This window comes from Pseudorasbora parva, chromosome 12 (assembly GCF_024679245.1).
Source record: "Pseudorasbora parva isolate DD20220531a chromosome 12, ASM2467924v1, whole genome shotgun sequence".
Taxonomy (NCBI): domain Eukaryota; kingdom Metazoa; phylum Chordata; class Actinopteri; order Cypriniformes; family Gobionidae; genus Pseudorasbora; species Pseudorasbora parva.
The window spans coordinates 18,378,806-18,399,090 of NC_090183.1; the positions used below are offsets into that span (position 1 = coordinate 18,378,806).

The following is a 20,285-nucleotide window of genomic DNA, read 5'->3' on the forward strand; positions in this document are numbered from 1 at the left end:
GTCCTAGACAGGTTGTTTAGAGCATTTCAGAAACTGCTAATTTATTGGGTTTCACACACACAATATATTACATTATAAATATTAGGCTTTTTATATTTAAATATAGGCTACATTGGATTATCTTTTTTTGGACCAATCTCATAATCATTTTTTTTAATCTTGATGCACAACTGAAATTTTGTAATGGGATAAAAATGATATGCGACTGGTACAATAAAATACAATAAATATTTTGTATTGAAAATAATCAAATGCACATACAAATTAGGCATTGAACAAACAATATTAACTATTTACAATAGTCAAAAGGCAGACAATTGCAAATTACAATAGCGATGATGTCTCAAATCAAACAACCAAGTAGGGCAAGGAAGTAAATAAGGAATTAAATTAATGAAATTAATAATTTTTAAAATAAATAAATAAAAAGTAAACAAAATCAATATTAATTAAAGGAACATTTATGGAGAATTAAGTTCTTGCAAGGGGTATAGTAAGAAGCTATATTGGACTTAGCTCATTGAAGAAATTGGCTACTGTAGTGGCTTTTTAATTTGAAAGTGTACTAAGTGAAACAGCAAAAGCTTAGTAAAATGAGGAAAGGACGGAGGGGCTTTCAAAAATCTGCATTTATGAATAAGTAGATGGGAGAGAGCATGTTAGGATACAGAGTAGTGTGAAAAAATCTCTTTTAAAACTGTGTACAACTCTTTAGCATGGCATACAGATACATTTTTCAAACAAAAATCCTTGTAATAAAATAAATCTCTCGGTTTTGAAACCAACGAATGACGTCATCAAAGCACGTCCTCACTAACTGAGCGACGGAAGTGCCTTTACCAGTGTGTGTGTGTGTGTGTGTCGTTTCTAAAGCGGGAACCGGTTTTATGGGAATAATCAAACATTTCCGCGGCAGTTAACTGTTAGTAGGTTAAGCTGGTTAAGATATTTTTATAGATTATTTGCATTAATGTAGATCTTACCCAGGCCTATCATTTAATTGTATTTTCGGAAAGCTATTAAGAACAACCGCACGGTTTGTGGTTGTATGCATGTGAACGTGAGAATTGACTGCAATTTTAAATTGAATCACTTTTCATAACCTGACTATGAAAATAGCACTGCCAAAATAGTAACTTGTTGACGTTACCATTAATTTGACTTGAATCGGTGTAGGTATTGAAGATGATCTTTGTTGTCACATGTTAATGCTATACTGTTTTTTACGTGTAACGTTATATACAGCTTATCCTTGTTGTTTGGTCAGCTCTTAACGGACTGAAATGAGTTTATTCGGGACGAACACGGGTTTTGGATCCGGAGGAACAGGTGTATTTGGCAGCACCACCACAGATAGTCATAATCCAATGAAGGTGAATATAGAAATATAATATCCGTACAAATATTATATGTGCCTGTTAATTTAATCGAGGTGTCTTTGATAACAGGATGTTGAAGTAACATCGCCACCTGATGACAGCATAAGCTGCTTGGCATTCAGTCCTCCTACGATGCCTGGAAACTTTCTCGTCGGAGGCTCATGGGCCAATGATGTAAGCCGTTGAAAGTCATTTATCCTGTCCTACATATCATTTTAAACTTTATTTCTTTCTGTCTCTCATATTGTAGTCGTTAAATAATCATTTTTTTCCAGCAAAGATTCAAATAATGTCATTAATTACTCACCCTCATGTCATTCCCAACCTGTAAGACCTTTGTTCATCTTCGGAACACAAATGAAGATATTTTTGATGAAATCCAAGAGCTCTCTGACCCCTCCATAGACAGTTATTTAATTAACACTTTCAAAGCCCAGAAACGTAGAAGAGACATTGTTAAAATAGTCCATGTAACTCCAGTGGTTCAACCTTTATGTTAAGAAGTGACACAAATTAGTTTTTGTTTTTTTGCGAACAAAAGCAGTTAATTTCTTCTTGTCTATGTCAGTCTGCTACGCTGTTTACGTTGTGTGGTATGTGTTGTGGTGCTCACATGAACAGCATTGGCCAATGGTAAGCCGTCTTCTGGCGTAGCTCTGCCGTAACTCAGAAGCGCTCCACTCTATTTACTATGTTAACGGCGTAGGAGAATGACACAGACATGAAGAAATCGTTACGCCAATACTTTTTATTTATGCGTAAAAACTAATTATTCTTGTTACTTTATAAAATTAAGATCGAACCACTAGAGTCACATTGACTATTTTAACAAGGCCTTTCTGGTCCTTCGAAAGTGTTAATTAAATAGCTGTCTATGGAGGGGCCTGAGCTCTCAGATTTCATCAAAAATATCTTCATTTGTGTTCTGAAGATGAATAAAGGTCTTACGGGATCGGAACGACATGAGGGAGATTAATTAATGACATAATTTACATTTTTGGTTAAACTAACCCTTTAATACTATTACTAGCACTTACCTATTCTATCCGTTTTTTTCCTGATAAAAAAACAACAACCTTTCTATGTGTACCATGCTAGACTAACTGAGACTTGTTATAGCAGTTGTATATGGTTGGTCTGATTGCTTCTATTGTTCTGCTAAATGTTAAATGTACATTTGAATGTTTTGTTTAACTCAGGTGCGATGCTGGGAGGTTCAAGATAATGGTCAAACTGTCCCTAAAGCTCAGCAAATGCACACAGGCCCAGTTCTGGATGTGTGCTGGAGTGATGTAAGATCATGCAAACGTTATAAATATTAGGATCTTAAAGACTTCAAACCAACCAACATTCTTCATCCTAAAGTCTATTTTAATGGAAATAAATGTAAATCTCACTCACTGGACACATTTTAGCAAATGCACAAATTGTTCTTGTGCACAATCTCAGAAAACAAGACATGCATTAATTCAGAAAAATACACTTCTTGTGCTGGTTGCTCAGATTAGACATTTCATTTACACTAAAAGCTACAATACACAGACTCGCATTAGACCTTAAATTTGCACAGAATCAATACTGCCTCTGATCTAGACTGTTATGGTTGTTTACTTTATTTCTGTTGAGTCATAGCTAGCATAGAATTTTAAATACTTTGCTTAATTTTTATGAGAGGTACAAGAATTTTTGCAATCCAGTTAGGATTTCCTAAATCGAATGGAGGTGCTTAATGATTATTAATAAGGAATTGTTTGACAACTTTTTGTTGTTGCTTGAAAACAATGTGGCATTTCTTGTCAGAAATGTAGTTCTACACACAAAAAATGTTTTAAAGAACATCTTGAACCAAAGAACCTAGAGTCCTATTTTCCATATTATTTTTATTATTAACTGACATGCATTTTCTTACCTGGTTCTGCTTCTGTGCTTTGTAATAACAGGATGGCAGTAAAGTATTTACAGCCTCCTGTGACAAAACTGCCAAAATGTGGGATCTGAACAGCAATCAGACCATTCAAATAGCTCAGGTAAGTAGTTAATTGTTCATTTTATGATTGTATGCTTCTGTATAATAGGCCTATTAGTCATTTATTAGCAAAGCCCATACATTTTAGTGCATGTATTTCAGTTGTGTTGGTTTACAGTATGATTAACAGGTTTTACAACCTTTTTCTTTGACCAGCATGAAGGCCCAATCAAGACAATTCACTGGATAAAAGCACCAAACTACAGCTGTATTATGAGTGGCAGCTGGGACAAAACACTAAAGGTGCTGGAACCCATCTTTGATGTCTTTAAGGCTGCACAGTTTAAATCGAACAATTAAATCGAAATCGTAAATCCTTATGGCCTGGTGCAAGTTTTCATCAAACTGGGCTTGCAAGGCTGCCCTACAAAAGGCAAAAGACCTTTACTTGCTAGAGTGTGGAACTGAGAAAAATGACTCGAAAGATTTTTAGTTGTCCAGCCTACCTACTACCTAATTCTAGCCTACCTATTTCTAGGTAGGAAAATTGAATTTGGCATTTAGATGTTAGCAGTACCTTCCACATTATCACTATTTTGTTGCTGATCACTATTTAAAAAATCATTCTTATAACACCTGTATAAAATCTGGTGATCATGGTATTTATTATGGATGATTTAGAATTGCTTTTTTATATGGAGCAGTTTGGTAGCCTGTTCACTGGATGGCTAACTAGCCTATTTATGCTATAGGTTGCTAGCTAGCTAAATGAAGTAGATTGTGATCTATCTAATTTGCTAATCTAATGCAGCTTTTGTGTTACACAATTTCTTATCTTGTCCTTGATGTCTGCATTTAAAAGCAATCTCAACCATAATTTTCCTTTGAGAGCAATGGGCCATCTTTAAATGCTATTATTAAAAACAACCACTCAACTTTGTTTTACCTACACAAGTGTGTCAGTGAATTTTAAAAGCACCAAACTTTAATGGACAGTAAAACGAAGGCAGAATGCTGTAACTCCAGCCTGGCACAGCAACTTCTAAACAATGGCTGAACAATAGCAGAATACTGTAACTCAATTTGAGCATTCTAAAACTAAGGCAAAGAGCAGTAACTGGTGTTAAGGTGTTCTACCTTGGTTTCTCCTGGGCTTTGGAAGTTACTGTTAAGACAACCCATTATCATCTAAATAAAACAACAGAATTTACTCAATATACTTATCCATATGATAAAGGAGGTCTTGAATGAACCATAAATATCAATAAATCATTTTTGACCAAAAATTAAGTTACTGCCTTTTGCCTTTGTAGGGCAGAAGTGTACTTTGCTCTCTTTTAGTCCACTGTACCTTAAGTTTTAAAATGCAGAATGTTGTTAAATGTGAAATTATTGTGCAGTATTTGACACAATTGCAAAATATTTAGTTGACCAAATATTGCAGCCTTTGTCTAGAGTAGATTAGCAACTGTTTCTCTACGTTTCTGTTTTTTGACAGTTTTGGGATACACGTTCCCCAAACCCCATGCTATCCCTGCAGATGCCAGAGAGGTGTTACTGTGCAGATGTGGTAAAGCAGTGTGATATTTCTTATTTATTTATTACTTGTTAAATATTTAATTTGGAAAGTTATCTGTTACTCTCACAGTGTAATTGACAGCTTCAGTTCATTTTGTGTGTGTGTGTACTTGTCTAGCAAAATTAACTTCCTGTCAAAACATCTGAGCACTAAAATGGCAGTACATGGTACATAAAATAGTTTTTCTGAAATTGTATCTTAAAAGCATTTTATGCTGATCTCTTTGTTCTTTTATAGGTATATCCAATGGCTGTTGTAGCCACTGCTGAACGTGGTCTTATTGTTTACCAGTTGGAAAATCAGCCTTCAGAGTTTCGACGTATAGAGTCTCCTCTGAAGCATCAGGTTCGTATTAATTTTCTAAACATGTAATTTTTTAAATGAAGAGCAAATGCATGATGAATACAGTATGTGCACTTGCGTCAACTTGCAGTGTACTTGCCTAAGAAAGTACTGGCTAATATAATGTAAATACATCGGTTAGGTTTAGGGGGTAGTTTCAGGGTTAGTATCTGGTTATCTATTTATGTAATAAATGGCTAGGGGTGTTCCCGACTAAGGATTTAGACATTCGAATCAGAATTGTTGAATCTCTATGGTCGACTGATAGTCAAATCGTGTGTGTGTGTGTGTGTGTGTGTGTGTGTGTGTGTGTGTGTGTGTGTGAATGGGTTGGGAGGGGCATGACACTAGTCAATAAGGAGGATAGAGGGGCAGTGTCTCTTCAAAAAAACAGAAAGAGACGATACATATTACAAAATTAAAGTAACGTAAATGTATATAAAACATTATAAAAACGAGTGGTTTTTTATACTTCTTAATGTAAAGTAACACTGTCCAACAGCGACACCCACAGGTGAATTTACAGCGGGTTTCCTGAGCCCATAAAATTAACAGACCTGCCAAAGTCACGCTATGATTGGATGTTGGAGAACATAGCGTGGCATGGGGACATAATAACGTGTCATAATCGAACTATATTCTATAACATGTATTTTCAAAACCCCTGCAATAGGGGACAGTCATATGCTGGTGAAAAAAAATAATAATATATATATTATGTTTAAAAAATATTGTGAGAGCGGGAGGTGCGAGAAATGTGCTCAGCTCGTATTTCCACTCACATGCTGCGAGCCACGACCATACGAGCATCCACGATCTCCACGCAAGATAAAAAAATCCTCTACGAGCTCGTATGACAGCCAAAACCGCACTGTGTAATATACGCCAGGCTTTTAAGGTTTAGTGTAGATAAATATTAACTAGTGTGACTTTTGCCAGATGGTCAACTTATTATTAGTTTCTGTTATTGGTATCAATACTCCTAGATGGCCAATACCAGCTTTGCAATTGCCTGATACATGATAATTATCTGTAAAGTATTGTAATCTGAGCAAAGAAAACAACAACTCAATTCATCTCTAATCATTGTTCTGTCTAATCCTGGCCTGTCCCTTATTATGTGGCATAATTGTTTATGGCTGTGGTCTGCCATATGAGTATTAATAAACATTTATAATTTCCTCAGCGTCCGAACTGTCATTGCGATCCATTGTTTTCCTATCGTTTATATTCACCACACTCCCTCTCGTTATGTCACTTCCGGTTTGGGCATTTTTAGATGCGGAAGTAAAAATTTCTCACAAAAACGACTCAAAAAGCCTTATTAGCGTATTTACAAGTATATTTTAAATAAAATCTAGGTCCTACATTATTTTTATATACACTGACTCACTGGAGTCTCTAACCTGCAATATCGAACACCGTTGAATAACGGATGCGAAGTTCTGCTCAGCGTCATTTCATAACAATGTCATGTCATTTTAAGTTTACCTCAGAAAATCCATTCTATGAACAAACTTAATTGATACAAAAATGACTAGAAAGGAGCATTTTGCTAACTATATGCACCATATTTTACACAATTCAAAAAAAAAAAAAAAACTATTTGGAGTAAAAACTGTATTATAATAACTTGTGTATTTTGCCATTGTTTTTGGCAAGTCAGAAATGTTTAATTAAAAATTAAAAATAAATTTTGGCTTTTACACTCTACTAGAGGTGTAGTCTCTGTTTGACATCCAGACGTTACCAATGTAGATTTTGGTATTGAACCTAAATGCTGGTTGCCATCTGTCTTAAAACAAAGGCAGACACGGCATGCAGCTGCTACTCCTGCATAAAACATCATCAGATATGATAGACGAGACACTTTACCCTCACTAAAAAGTTAGCTTGCCTGGGATTCTGTGAAAGTGACACATTAATCAAACCAGTCTGCAGGACTTACTGATCAATAGTATTATCTTGCACTGTACAGAGAGTAAGTTGCCATTATTTTACTAGTCCTCCTTAAACAGGAAATGTTACATTTAAAAGTAACGTTAACTGCTAGTGCTAATGTCTTTTGTGTTTTATTATGCATCAGGGCTTTTAGTCCAAAAGTGTGCTCATTTGGATAAAGTTTTGTGGATTATCGTATGTTTTATGGTGAAATTTGTTTTATCTGTGGTCAAGATGTCTTGGGTATTTTCATATATTAATTATTGAATCATTTCCTTTTAATTTCTATTCGAATGCATTATTTAAAAAAAAAAGTAATTTCTATTGATGTCACGATAACAGTGTAGTGAAAAATCTGATATTCTGACAGCTCTATACACTACTTCAAATTATGATCAATATTTAGCATTTTAAATAGATTATTGGCATTTAAATTATATGAATCAGGAATCAATGCTGTTGTTTCACTTTTATCTTGTAACCATCTGTTATTTGCCAAGTTTGAATATATGGAGGCACAAATTAACATAAAAAATAAAAAAAAATTCTGGTGAATAACTACTTTTAGTTGTTTTAGTTTTGTGTGAGGATTGAGGAATACTATTGCATGCCTTAAGAGGACTTTGAATATAGCACATAAGCTTTATTGTCAGTATTTTTATGGTACTTACTTTTTATTTTTGTCATTTTGTTTAATTTTGGGCAATCTCTTCCGTTTACCAACCTCTCTGTAGTTGGTTTGCATACATTCTGCTCTACTGTGTTTTTTGTGTTGATTCATTGCTCATTTGTCCTTCTCTGCAGATACTGTTGCAAACAGTGTATTAAACTTGTCTTTTTTTTGTTTAGCACCGCTGTGTGGCTATCTTTAAGGATAAGCAGAGTAAACCTACTGGATTTGCACTGGGCAGCATTGAGGGCCGAGTTGCCATTCACTACATAAACCCACCTAACCCGTGAGTCTGTATCTGATCTGGTTTATAAATGTAACCGCTAATACAGTAACACTGATTAAATATGTATGCTATCTTTTTATCTAACTAATATATATATTTTGACTTAGAGCCAAGGACAATTTCACCTTTAAGTGTCACAGGTCCAATGGAACCAATACTGCCACACCTCAAGATATTTATGCTGTGAGTGTTCTAGGTTTTGTGTACTTTTTAAATGCAATGCAAATTTTGCTCGAGTATATAGTCTAGTTTAAGGCTGGCCATTGTTGCAGTATCAAAGACAATATTCAGTAAATAATACTTGCCTAATTTGTCTGTTGTTAATCAAACTGAAATGGTATTGCTGTTTGTTTTTCTGTTGTAGGTAAATGCTATCTCCTTTCACCCTGTCCATGGCACTCTGGCAACAGTAGGCTCTGATGGGCGCTTCAGTTTCTGGGACAAAGATGCCCGCACTAAGCTGAAGACCTCTGAACAATTAGATCAACCAATAACAGCCTGTTGCTTCAACAACAATGGAAACATATTTGCCTATGCCTCCAGCTATGACTGGTCTAAGGTACATTCTCAATACATATTTAACATTTGTATATAATAGGAAATAATAGGAGAGTTTTAGAGAGTAAAATAAAATAACTGATCTTTTTCCTAATGTCAGACAATTGTCTTTAGATTTGATTTTAGATTTGTTTGTTGAAGTATAAAACAATTGTAGTAGTATTATAGGCAGTTCGGGCCTAATTAATTAACCTCAAAGGGTTAGTTCACCCAAAAATGAAAATTCTCTCATCAATTACTTACCCTAATGTCGTTAGACACCCGTAAGACCTCCGTTCATCTTCGGAACACAAGTTAAGATATATTTGTTGAAATCTGATGGCTCAGACAGGCCTTCATTGACACCAATGTCATTTCCTCTCTCACGGACCCATAAAAGGCACTAAAGACGTCTTTACAAAGCCCATCTCACAACAGGGGTTCTACAATCATTTTATGAAGCGAGGAGAATTAGTTTGTGCTAGGGCTGGGCGATATGGAGCAAAAAATATATCTCGATATACGATATATATCTCGATATCTTTACAGGAAAAATAACCCCCTAAAAACTACAGCAAAAACAAATATGCCATATATCATAAAGTCATAATATTTTTATTGAAGTGCAAAGAGGTAGTCAGTTCATGTAGGAACAATGTGCTTTTGACATAAAAAAACTCCCTGATTACATAAATAATAATAATTTAACTGTAAAATAAAAGAAATAATACATATAGCCTTAATTCTTTTCATTCATTTCATGCCTTCAAAACATGAATCAAAGACTCCTTTTTTACAGTTAAAGTAAACAGTAAGCATTTTGCAGAAAGATTGGGGCATGACTGAGATATAAATAAACTGATTTTGTCATAACACCACTTCCTGTTAAATTTGTATCAAAATTCAAACAGTAGGCTAGATGTCGCGCTCTTTTCTAATATAAAGCATGAGCGCCTCATAATGCAGATCATGTAGGCTACACGTGAGGCGAGCTTCCCTTCTTTTCCAGTTACAGAACGAAATATGAACGTCAGAAGGTAGACTATATGATATAGTACAACTTACAGAAGAGCACTCCACTGTGTCTCAGGACAACCGGGATGTCGCGTCTTTCCCTCTTGGTTAAAACATGCATAGATTCATCATAATCCTGTGATAAAGCTGACAAAATAATAATAATAATAATGATATTGCAATAATTTTTAAATGTTTTTAAATAATATGCGATCATTTTGACATTTTAACCGAAAACCATGCGATCAGTTAGACACAAATCATAAATCTCGCACCAGTAATGTCAATCACCTGACAGTGGGTGAAACTTGCGATTTGAACTATGATGAACATTAATATTTCTTTATGAATTTTAGCAAGCAGTTGTGTTAGAAGGAAAATCGTGGTCTCTAAACTGAGTCCTGAACAACACGCGCGCTTGTCAACATGATGACCAATCCTAACCTGGTTGCGGACGCTGCCGTGTTCGCAAGGAGGCGGGAGGCGCGCGAGCACAACACAGAGAAGGCAAACATGCAAAGTGGCGGAATCAGAATTAAATATAAACAATATATCGATATATACGATATGTCAAAATCCATATCGAGTTTAAAAAATATCTCGATATATTTAAAATATAGAGAGATCGCCCACCCCTAGTTTGTGCGCTAAAAACTAAATAACGACTTATATAGAGATGGGACGATTTTAAAACAAAGTTTTGAACGGTTATGAATCAGCGTATTGTATTATTATCAATAGAGGGAATGCACTTGACGTCATCGTCAGCTGGAGCGACTGCGATTACGCCCTACTAAGTGGCAAAAACTGAGAGGCAGCACTGGTTTACAGCGTGAATGCAGCAAAAACACACAAAACCAGGCCTGGCTTATCCACGGACCCAATGGACATCGCCGTTCCGAGCTTGAGACGGATTTGATAATAGCTTGTAATTTTCTCACTCAAACCACACCCAACCTGCTGCTGCTTCTGCTTTAGGAGGGAAACGCTGCCCAGAACTGCTTGTCTAGGATATGTAATCCTCCGTAAGAATTCATAATAATAGCATATTAGTGAAAAGGAGCTAGCAAATGATCCAGTGTAGTGTTGTCACGATACCAAAATTATGACTTTGGTACGATATCAGACTAAAATATCGATATATCGATACTAAATCGATACCACAGTAAAAAAATAAAAAAATAAATAAGATGCTTAATATGACAACAGAACTTATTATTCATTGTTATTTTTTACTAAAAATTCATGTGGCCAGCATGTTCCTTAGGGTTGGGCATCGTTTTGATTTGAACAATTATTGATCAATTGATCAATTACTATTAAAATTATCTCACAAATTTTTGCTATCTCAATGTATTTTTTACAATGGGGTAATTGTGTTGCAATAGCTTACACACAGCACAAGAAAGCTTGATTTCGAATGGTAAATTGAATTTAAAAAGACGAGTAAACAGTAATAAAATAAGAACAAATAAACAGATTACAAACAATAGCACAAATAAATGCAATAGAATAGAAGATACAAATTAAACAGACTGCTTTATTTTTTCAGGTAAGTCTAACATTCAGATAAGAAACTGAATTAAAAAAATGCATAGTAATTACATTTAAAACAACATTGGATAATGTTCTTTGTAAAAAAATTCAATAGCGTACAGATGAAACTGTTAAAGTTACACAAGTTGATCAGTCAAGAGCATAGACCGTAAAAAAATAAGAGAGCAGATTGATCGTTTGTCTTTTTGTAGTTTGAATAGCAAATGACTGCGGTCCCTTTAAGACTAACAGACGCATGTTAGTCCTAAACACTGTTCCTGTTACTCGTTCTTCCTGAACTGTTTGCGACTGTGTTTACGTCAATACTCTTCCAGATGTGCACTGATAATTCTTTGAGTGTATTTGACCAATAATAAGCTGGAAAAGGAAGCAAATGTTTGCACTTGTATCATGTCAGAGGCGGCTTTATTACGGTAGGCTGTGTGTGTGCGCTTCAGATGTGGAGCACGAAATCTGCGTGGATTAGTAGAATTAATTTATGTGCAATCCCGCGCGAAATTCAGACCGATCACACACTAACACTAACACACTGTCATGAGGAAAAAGTCCAGCAGAACGCGCGTTCGCCGTGCTCAGAGGTTAACCGGGCTGAGTGAGAATATGCCGGTGTGTGTGTCAACTCGCTGACGGTCAGAGAGGAGAGCGCAGCTGATATCGATACTGTAAAAACTGAGAATCGTATCGTTTCAGATATTCCAGTATCGATATATATCGAAATATCGATATTTTTGACAACACTAATCCAGTGTGTATCTGTATTTGCACTCGTCAAATGATTTCATTTCCAACATGTTTTCGCCTCAGTGAGTAATGTAACCAATCACAGACATGTTTGTAGATATCTACAACAGAATTGGCCAATCACAGGTGTTAAACTTGGAATCCCTCACTCACTCTCGAGTGTTTGTCCAGCAGGCGCTGAGTTCAGTTAACACCATAGACTGTAAAAAAATATGGACGTAGTGTCCGTGACGTCACCCATAGGATTCTGATAAGCCGTTCTGAAGCTTAAAGTAGGGGCGAGCTGGGCGTTGCCATCTTGTGAGCGAGTCAACGCGTGTCACTCCCGGATAACAGAAAATGGGCAAAAAGGCGGGATGTGCGCGGAGCTGAGGTGACGCAATAACTATAGACGGCGGATAAATGGCTATCCACTTGTAACCACGCCCTTAATTATGCAGAACCTTAAGGCTTTATATAACGGAAACGAATGAGTTATAAAAAAATTCACCCCCCTCAGAGTTGTCATGAAGATTAAAATTAGCCTTATAAGCCAAAACCACAATTTGTACCAGGCTGTAAACATGTTTTTTTCTGCTTTAAAGTTGAGAATTTTAACATGGGGCTCAATGAGATTCTGCTCCCTTCTGGAGCCTGCCTCTAGTGGCCAGTTAAGGAATTACAGTTTACATTACTTCCGTATTGGCTTCAAGAGAGATCGCGGGAGGTTGCCGCTTGGTTAACACACGCGCGTCTCTATAAATGCAGACATTGTAAAATAAGAGATTCATTGTACACCAGCTTCACTGCGGAAATCTGTGAGATAGCGTTTATTGAATGATTGACCGCTTTTATTGTTTATTTTTTATTAACCGTAAATCAGGTCCATAAAAATGTCAGGAAAACACGATTCCTGGCTGCATGTCCATGGATCCATGGATCACTGAATCTGTGGTAAATTGTAGACCACTATATTGAGCCCAAACTTTTTTTTAAATGATAATCGTTTGCTCAACTTGGGTGTGTTCCGGCGGGAAAGTGACGTCAATGCATTCCCTCTATACGCTGAATCATAATGTTCGAAACTTTGCTTTGAAATCGGCCCATCACTATATGTCATTATTTAGTTTTTTTTTTTTTTGTGCACAAACTTTTCTTGTCACTTCATAAAATTATTGTAGAACCACTGTAGTGAGATGGGCTTTGTAATGACGTCTTTAGTGCCTTTTATGGGTCTCTAGAGAGGAAATGACATTGGTGTCAAGGAAGGCCTTTCTGAGCCATCGGAATTCAACAAAAATATTTTATTTGTGTTCAGAAGATGAACTGAGGTCTTATGGGTGTCAAACGACATTAGGGTTAGTAATTAATACGAGATTTTTCATTTTTGGGTGAACTAACCCTTTAAATTACGGTAAGCTCCTATTGTCAATTTCATCATTATTGCTTTTAGAGCCCAAACAATGATGCTAAAGTGATCAGGAAAAAAATAATTCCTAAAGAGACTGCAAAGGATTCGCTTTTAATGTGTTCAAAATCAAGTCTAGGTTGTCTGAATTAGTTAACATAAAACACATTCTTTCTATAATAAATAGATTTATGTAATAAAACACATAATGTGATACATTTCCACAACAAATGTGGAAGTGGCTAAACATAAAAAATTATCTTATGCAGCCATAATATCTTTATTTTAGCTCAATAAGTCTTTAATTTAAATATTTTTAGCATCCAACCAACAATATAATTCAATTGCACAACTGCCCAATAGGCCCATTAAAGGGTTACTTCAGTGATTTAGCATATGGCTTTGTATCAGTAGAAACCTGGGAGTATATTCGTATCATCGTAATTTTCAAATTAATTCCCATGAAAGTTAAGCTTCCAAAGTCATGAACTAAAAACACGGCAGACTGAACACGCGCTGTGAATGTATACTGCGGCCACGTTTACATTAGCTCTCGTGATGAATGTAATCTGACTCCTGCTTAGGCCTGCACGTTTTCAAGTTTTTCATTAACCGTTAACCGAGGCCCTTAGCGGTTAATACTCGCTTAACCATAGTGTGCGTCAGGGTTATTTTTAGTTTATTAATTTGACGACCACCATCTTCGTAGTGAACGCGCCTATAGAGAGAAATGCACATCATGGATTACACAATCAGAGAGTAGCCTATTTCTTTTCGTTTTAAATTGTTAAAAGACATTTCAAGTTTCTTAAGATCTATTTCATGTCTGCGAGGCGTACGCTGAGTTTCGTTAAATTAGGATGAGATGCGCTCCAGTTCACGAGCAATGCGAGTGGCCGCGAGGGCGCCTGCACGATTAGAGCATGTAACGTTAGTAAAATATGCAGCCGAGAATGATTCACACAGACACAGCGTTTGACTCGCGCGGCTGAGCCTCTCCCGGCAGATAGTTCAAGCATCTGTGGACTCGTCCCTTCAGCTCTGGCCATCTTGCTTTCAGTCCGCGATTAGCTTTTTTGTTTTCTTCATTAACGTTACAGTTAAAGTAACGTCTGCTTTTCTCTAGTCATTCACAAGTTTCTCACTTCAAACTTTCTTTCTTCTGATCCGTTATGCACAGCGCGCGCGGCTCGCGCTCTGCTTCTGCCCTAATGCGACTTTTAGACTCCTTTCCAGTGCGACGTATGTTATTTTCCTCTTCATGACGTATATTTTGACTGATGCGACTCATAGTCCGGAGCAACTTATAGCCTGAAAAATGCGGTAAGCACTGCATTGCAATACTTGCATTTTGCCCCGTCACTCTCATTTTTAAAGTGCTCCCACGCTTTCTTTGCCCGCTTAGAAAGCTGGTCATGACTTCTTCTTGTGGATATTACAAATGTCTGGGAGCGCTCTGGCGGTCTCTAGGGGTGAAAACATATATTACAACTAAATTCAAGGCACGTCATTGACGCCACTTAACCGAGCAAAATGTTTCACTCGGTTACGCAATTTTTAACGGTTAATCGGTCAATCGGTTAACCATGGACACCCCTACTCCTGCTTGCTGCATCCTGCTACACCTGCTCAAATTATATTGAACAGAGATGTTCAGTTTTTAATTGTAGTGTCTGTTCTCTAACTGAACTATATTATTTTATGAAAATGAACACAATGGTAGGGGCGTTGCTGTTGTCGGCAAGTGATCCAGAGATGAAAATGAACACAGACACAAAAATGAAAGTGATGTTTATCTGCTTACCCGCAGGGCATCTGAGGTGTGTTTGTTTCTTCAGTAGAACACAAATGAAGATTTTTAACTCCAACCGAGTAAAAAGCACATAGACATACGAATCCACCCCGTGGCTCGTGACGACGGCATTGATTTGTTAAGACACGAAACGTTTGATTTCTGCGAGAAACCGAGCAGAATTTATGTTTTTTTTTTTTTTTTTACCTCATATCAGGCAAATCTCATATATACATCCATCCATCCATCCATCCATCCATCCATCCAATGATCGCGTAGGGTTTTGACCTTGCTCTACGGAATTAATGGTGTTTGGAATATTAGATGAGATTCGTTTGCTATAAGGTAAAAAAAAATACCATAAATAATGTTCGGGAGTTAAAAATCTTAATTTGTGTTCTACTGAAGAAACAAACGCACCTACATCTTAGATACCTTGGGGGTAAGCAGATAAACATTAAATTTACATTTTTTGGGTGAACTAACCCTTTAACTTCTAGGTCTTTTTAGTGAACTAAAGTGATAACCTGTGACCTCTGCTCACTTTTTTCCCCTTCTGCTTAAACAGGGACACGAATATTACAATCCTCAGAAAAAGAATTACATCTTCTTGAGGAATGCAGCTGAGGAACTGAAGCCTCGGAACAAGAAATGGTGAGAGCGGGATATCCATTACCATGGAGACTGTCTTTCACTGGGCAAGGGCTGATGTGCTTCCTGACTTGCCCTGACTTTCCTTTGCGTGCAGTAGTGATGCTTTCTTTCGGTATCTCATTATGGATAAATAAGTTGCTCTTAGTTTAGTGGGATAAATTATGAAGAAGCATAAAATTGTTTATAAAATGGTAAATGGAAAGATTCTATTTAAGTTTGAAATGAAACGTTCAGGATTGAAGTGTAATACCCATTGAGTATAATGGTGAATCATTTGTTTACTAGTGGAAAGCCACTATATAAATCAAAGCAATGCTAGGGAAGTAACTTTCCTAGTAAGTAAATTTACCATTTAATCTTTTTGTTGCAGTGCTGTAGTAATATTCATAAATCTAGCTGTGATGTTTCTTTTCTATTTTAATTGTTCTCAAGCTGAAAGGTAGGGCTGCTTGGAGCCCTAAGCAAACTTCAGATGGAGCCATAAGATTTTTATTTAAGAAACTATTTAAAATTTGTTTGATCAAAATAAAAGAAAAAGCTAGAAATTAAACTCTACATCATGCACAAACATATTTTATTTTAACTGTCCACTCAATTGTTGTTTTACAGAAGAATATATATATATTTTTTTAACTTCTGAAACCTAATGTTGTGTGCCTGCACAAAATGGACTTTGAAAATGATGACACATTTTTCCATGCACTTATTAGGGAAAAAAACTGTGTATTGACTCTTTTACTGGTGTAAATAATAGTTGACTCCAGTAGTCAAGTAATGAATTGAAGAGGACAATTCGTTACTTCCACTTCCAATTTAACACTCAAATTCTTCTAAATGGAGCTCGTAAATCAGATTTGATCATCTAGGATTTTAATCTTATGTGAATAATTAAAAAGATTTGTATTGGATGCTTTACTTTTGAATGATATGTCTGCTGGTCTTCTATAGATAAGTGTTTTTTTGTTTTGTTTAATGACTTTGCTTTCATGGCTTAATTTTTCTGGAAATACTGCCAGACATGTTAGGGAGTCAGAGAATTGGTCTTAAGAAACATCTGCTTTTGGCTGTCTGTATTGGTCTGATGACCCTGTACAGCCACACACAGATGTGCTGTTTTGAGGTAGCATGATCTGTGCCGCAATGTGCAGTATATTGATATTGAGCAAGGCGCTAATTTAACATTTATAATTAACATTTATGGCATGTCTGCGTTTCTTTTCTTGTGCTGATAAATTGACTAGTCTCAGGTGTTTGGGTGACTGTGTGTGGATATTCTATGCAGACGAGAATATAAATTAATTATGGTCTCTGATCTGCTTATTAGAAAAATCTCTCTTAATACAGGAAAATGATCTGTAAAACTTTGAGTCATTGGAATTGGCCTGTCAGAGAATAAAGACATAATAATGAAGCATTATGCCTCTCTTGACCTCACTTTACTTTTGTTCATGGGAACACAAAACCAAAAATAAATTGATTTGAATAGCAGAATGATGTATTGACTGACGCCTGCCCCTCCTTGTCTTTAGATTCGTCAAGCTTCACATCACCTCTTGGAAGACCTGCTTTAGTGTGTAAATATGGGAGCGAGACCTCAGTTGGGCTAACACCTGGACCAATGGCATGGCAATGTGTAATTTTTATGGACCAATCAGAAGGGGGCCAACTGCTCATAAGCAATGGTGATGTGGGCAGTGGCTTTTGATATGAGTAAGGAAGCCATGCTTTAGCATTTCTGGTGTAATTTGATGTACCTTTTTTCTTCATTACTTGCAGCTCGTTTCTCTTGATACTGCCTTACAAAGGAAATGCATTTTCATCTTTGCTTTTCTTTCTCTGCTTGGTGTATAATCACGTTATGTAACCAATAATAAATCTATCTTAAGCTTTCTCTGCATTTTGACATCGCACTTGTCTTAATGTCTTGCAGGTGGGAAAAAGATGCAGATTTTAATAAAAAAAAATAAGCACACACATGCACATTGCTCTTAGAAACTACTGTGCTTGAGAAGGTATTTCACGTTCATTTGTAAAAGAAATGTATTGACGCCAAAAGGCACTATATATATATATATATATATATATATATATATATATATATATATATATATATATATATATATATATACAGTCTTGTTCAAAATAATAGCAGTACAATGTGACTAACCAGAATAATCAAGGTTTTTCGTATATTTTTTTATTGCTACGTGGCAAACAAGTTACCAGTAGGTTCAGTAGATTCTCAGAAAACAAATGAGACCCAGCATTCAGGATATGCACGCTCTTAAGGCTGTGCAATTGGGCAATTAGTTGAATTAGTTGAAAGGGGTGTGTTCAAAAAAATAGCAGTGTGGCATTCAAACACTGAGGTCATCAATTTTGTGAAGAAACAGGTGTGAATCAGGTGGCCCCTATTTAAGGATAAAGCCAACACTTGTTGAACATGCATTTGAAAGCTGAGGAAAATGGGTCGTTCAAGACATTGTTCAGAAGAACAGTGTACTTTGATAAAAAAGTTGATTAGAGAGGGGAAAACCTATAAAGAGGTGCAAAAAATGATAGGCTGTTTAGCTAAAATGATCTCCAATGCCTTAAAATGGAGAGCAAAACCAGAGAGACGTGGAAGAAAACGGAAGACAACCATCAAAATGGATAGAAGAATAACCAGAATGGCAAAGGCTCAGCCAATGATCACCTCCAGGATGATCAAAGACAGTCTGGAGTTACCTGTAAGTACTGTGACAGTTAGAAGACGTCTGTGTGAAGCTAATCTATTTTCAAGAATCCCCCGCAAAGTCCCTCTGTTAAAAAAAAGGCATGTGCAGAAGAGGTTACAATTTGCCAAAGAACACATCAACTGGCCTAAAGAGAAATGGAGGAACATTTTGTGGACTGATGAGAGTAAAATTGTTCTTTTTGGGTCCAAGGGCCACAGGCAGTTTTGTGAGACGACCCCCAAACTCTGAATTCAAGTCACAGTACACAGTGAAGACAGTGAAGCATGGAGGTGCAAGCATCATGATATGGGCATGTTTCTCCTACTATGGTGTTGGGCCTATTTATCGCATACCAGGGATCATGGATCAGTTTGCATATGTTAAAATACTTGAAGAGGTCATGTTGCCCTATGCTGAAGAGGACATGCCCTTGAAACGGTTGTTTCAACAAGACAATGACACCCAAAACACACTAGTAAACGGGCAAAGTCTTGGTTCCAAACCAACAAAATTAATGTTATGGAGTGGCCAGCCCAATCTCCAGAACTTAATCCAATTGAGAACTTGTGGGGTGATATCAAAAATGCTGTTTCTGAAGCAAAACCAAGAAATGTGAATGAATTGTGGAATGTTGTTAAAGAATCATGGAGGGGAATAACAGCTGAGAGGTGCCACAAGTTGGTTGACTCCATGCCACACAGATGTCAAGCAGTTTTAAAAAACTGTGGTCATACAACTAAATATTAGTTTAGTGATTCACAGGATTGCTAAATCCCAGAAAAAAAAATGTTTGTACAAAATAGTTTTGAGTTTGTACAGTCAAAGGTTGACACTGCTATTTTTTTGAACACACCCCTTTCAACTAATTGCCCAATTGCACAGCCTTAAGAGCGTGCATATCATGAATGCTGGGTCTTGTTTGTTTTCTGACAATCTACTGAACCTATTGGTAACTTGTTTGCCGATATATATAAAAAGGAGGACATGGTAATAAATAGATCCCTATCTGCCTGATTCTACTCCTATCTGAGATATGGAAGAATTGGAGCAGGTTTTGCAATGTTTCCTGGATCTTACAAGTTGGTCCAGGACGGGCTCCTACAGGGGACGTTACCTTTGCCCCACAGGGCCTCCCCTTTCTTGAGTCCGCTACCACAAGCAGAATGAAGCAAACACATTGCTCTCCTTTTCCAATCTCTTCCAGTCAGACAGCCCTAACCAAAAATAATAATCAACTGATGTATAAGAGAGAAATAAAGAGAATTAAAAATAATAAAATGATAACCACAGATAAGAGCAAAGGTAAACTAAAGCGGTTATTAAAAGATTAAAAAGATGATGCATAGATAAGATGAGGTGCAATCTGTCAGACGTACAGTGGCAAAGAGCTCATTCAGTATTGCACAGCTAAACAGATGTGTTTTCAGTCTGGATTTGTGGCTACTGTTGGAGCACATCTGATCTGTTCAGGAAACTGGTTCCAACTACGGCTGGCAAAAAAGCTAAAAGCAGACATTTCTTTGAGTGAACTCTTGGTATTTCTAACTGATTTGATTCTGCTGATCTGAGTGAGTTGTTGGGTTTGTATTTAATCAGCATATCTGCAATGTATTGGGGTCCTAGGTCATTGAGTGATTTAAACAAGTAATAGTATTTTAATAGCCATCCTAAATGTAACTGCAAGCTAGTGTAAAGACCTGAGGACTGGTGTGATGTGGCCATA

The 20,285-nt window shown here is 36.5% G+C and overlaps 1 protein-coding gene across 5 annotated transcripts; it reads left to right on the forward strand.

Moving 5' to 3' along the window:
- Positions 1-795: 795 nt before the first annotated feature.
- rae1 (ribonucleic acid export 1) lies at positions 796-17,742 on the forward strand. Of its 5 annotated transcripts, XM_067458363.1 has the most exons (13): positions 796-922; positions 1,268-1,373; positions 1,449-1,553; positions 2,579-2,671; positions 3,320-3,406; positions 3,562-3,648; positions 4,844-4,915; positions 5,162-5,269; positions 8,057-8,163; positions 8,271-8,346; positions 8,528-8,722; positions 15,760-15,845; positions 17,375-17,742. In XM_067458363.1, coding segments are annotated over exons 2-13 (1,107 nt in total). In that variant the 5' UTR covers positions 796-922; positions 1,268-1,283; the 3' UTR covers positions 17,376-17,742. The 5 variants fall into 5 exon arrangements, with proteins under 5 accessions (XP_067314464.1, XP_067314460.1, XP_067314461.1 ...); XM_067458359.1 differs by lacking the exon at positions 17,375-17,742 and having other exon boundaries at positions 15,760-15,849; XM_067458360.1 differs by lacking the exon at positions 17,375-17,742 and having other exon boundaries at positions 802-926; positions 15,760-15,849.
- Positions 17,743-20,285: the final 2,543 nt, after the last annotated feature.

What these genes read in the sequence shown, in the direction of transcription:
- rae1 (XM_067458359.1), top strand. Translation starts at nt 1,284, where the DNA reads ATGAGTTTATTCGGGACGAACACGGGTTTTGGATCCGGAGGAACAGGT. An exon ending in ATAGTCATAATCCAATGAAG is followed by an intron (nt 1,374 to 1,448) that starts GTGAATATAGAA and finishes CTTTGATAACAG; the next exon opens with GATGTTGAAGTAACATCGCC. An exon ending in AGTCTCCTCTGAAGCATCAG is followed by an intron (nt 5,270 to 8,056) that starts GTTCGTATTAAT and finishes TTTTTTGTTTAG; the next exon opens with CACCGCTGTGTGGCTATCTT.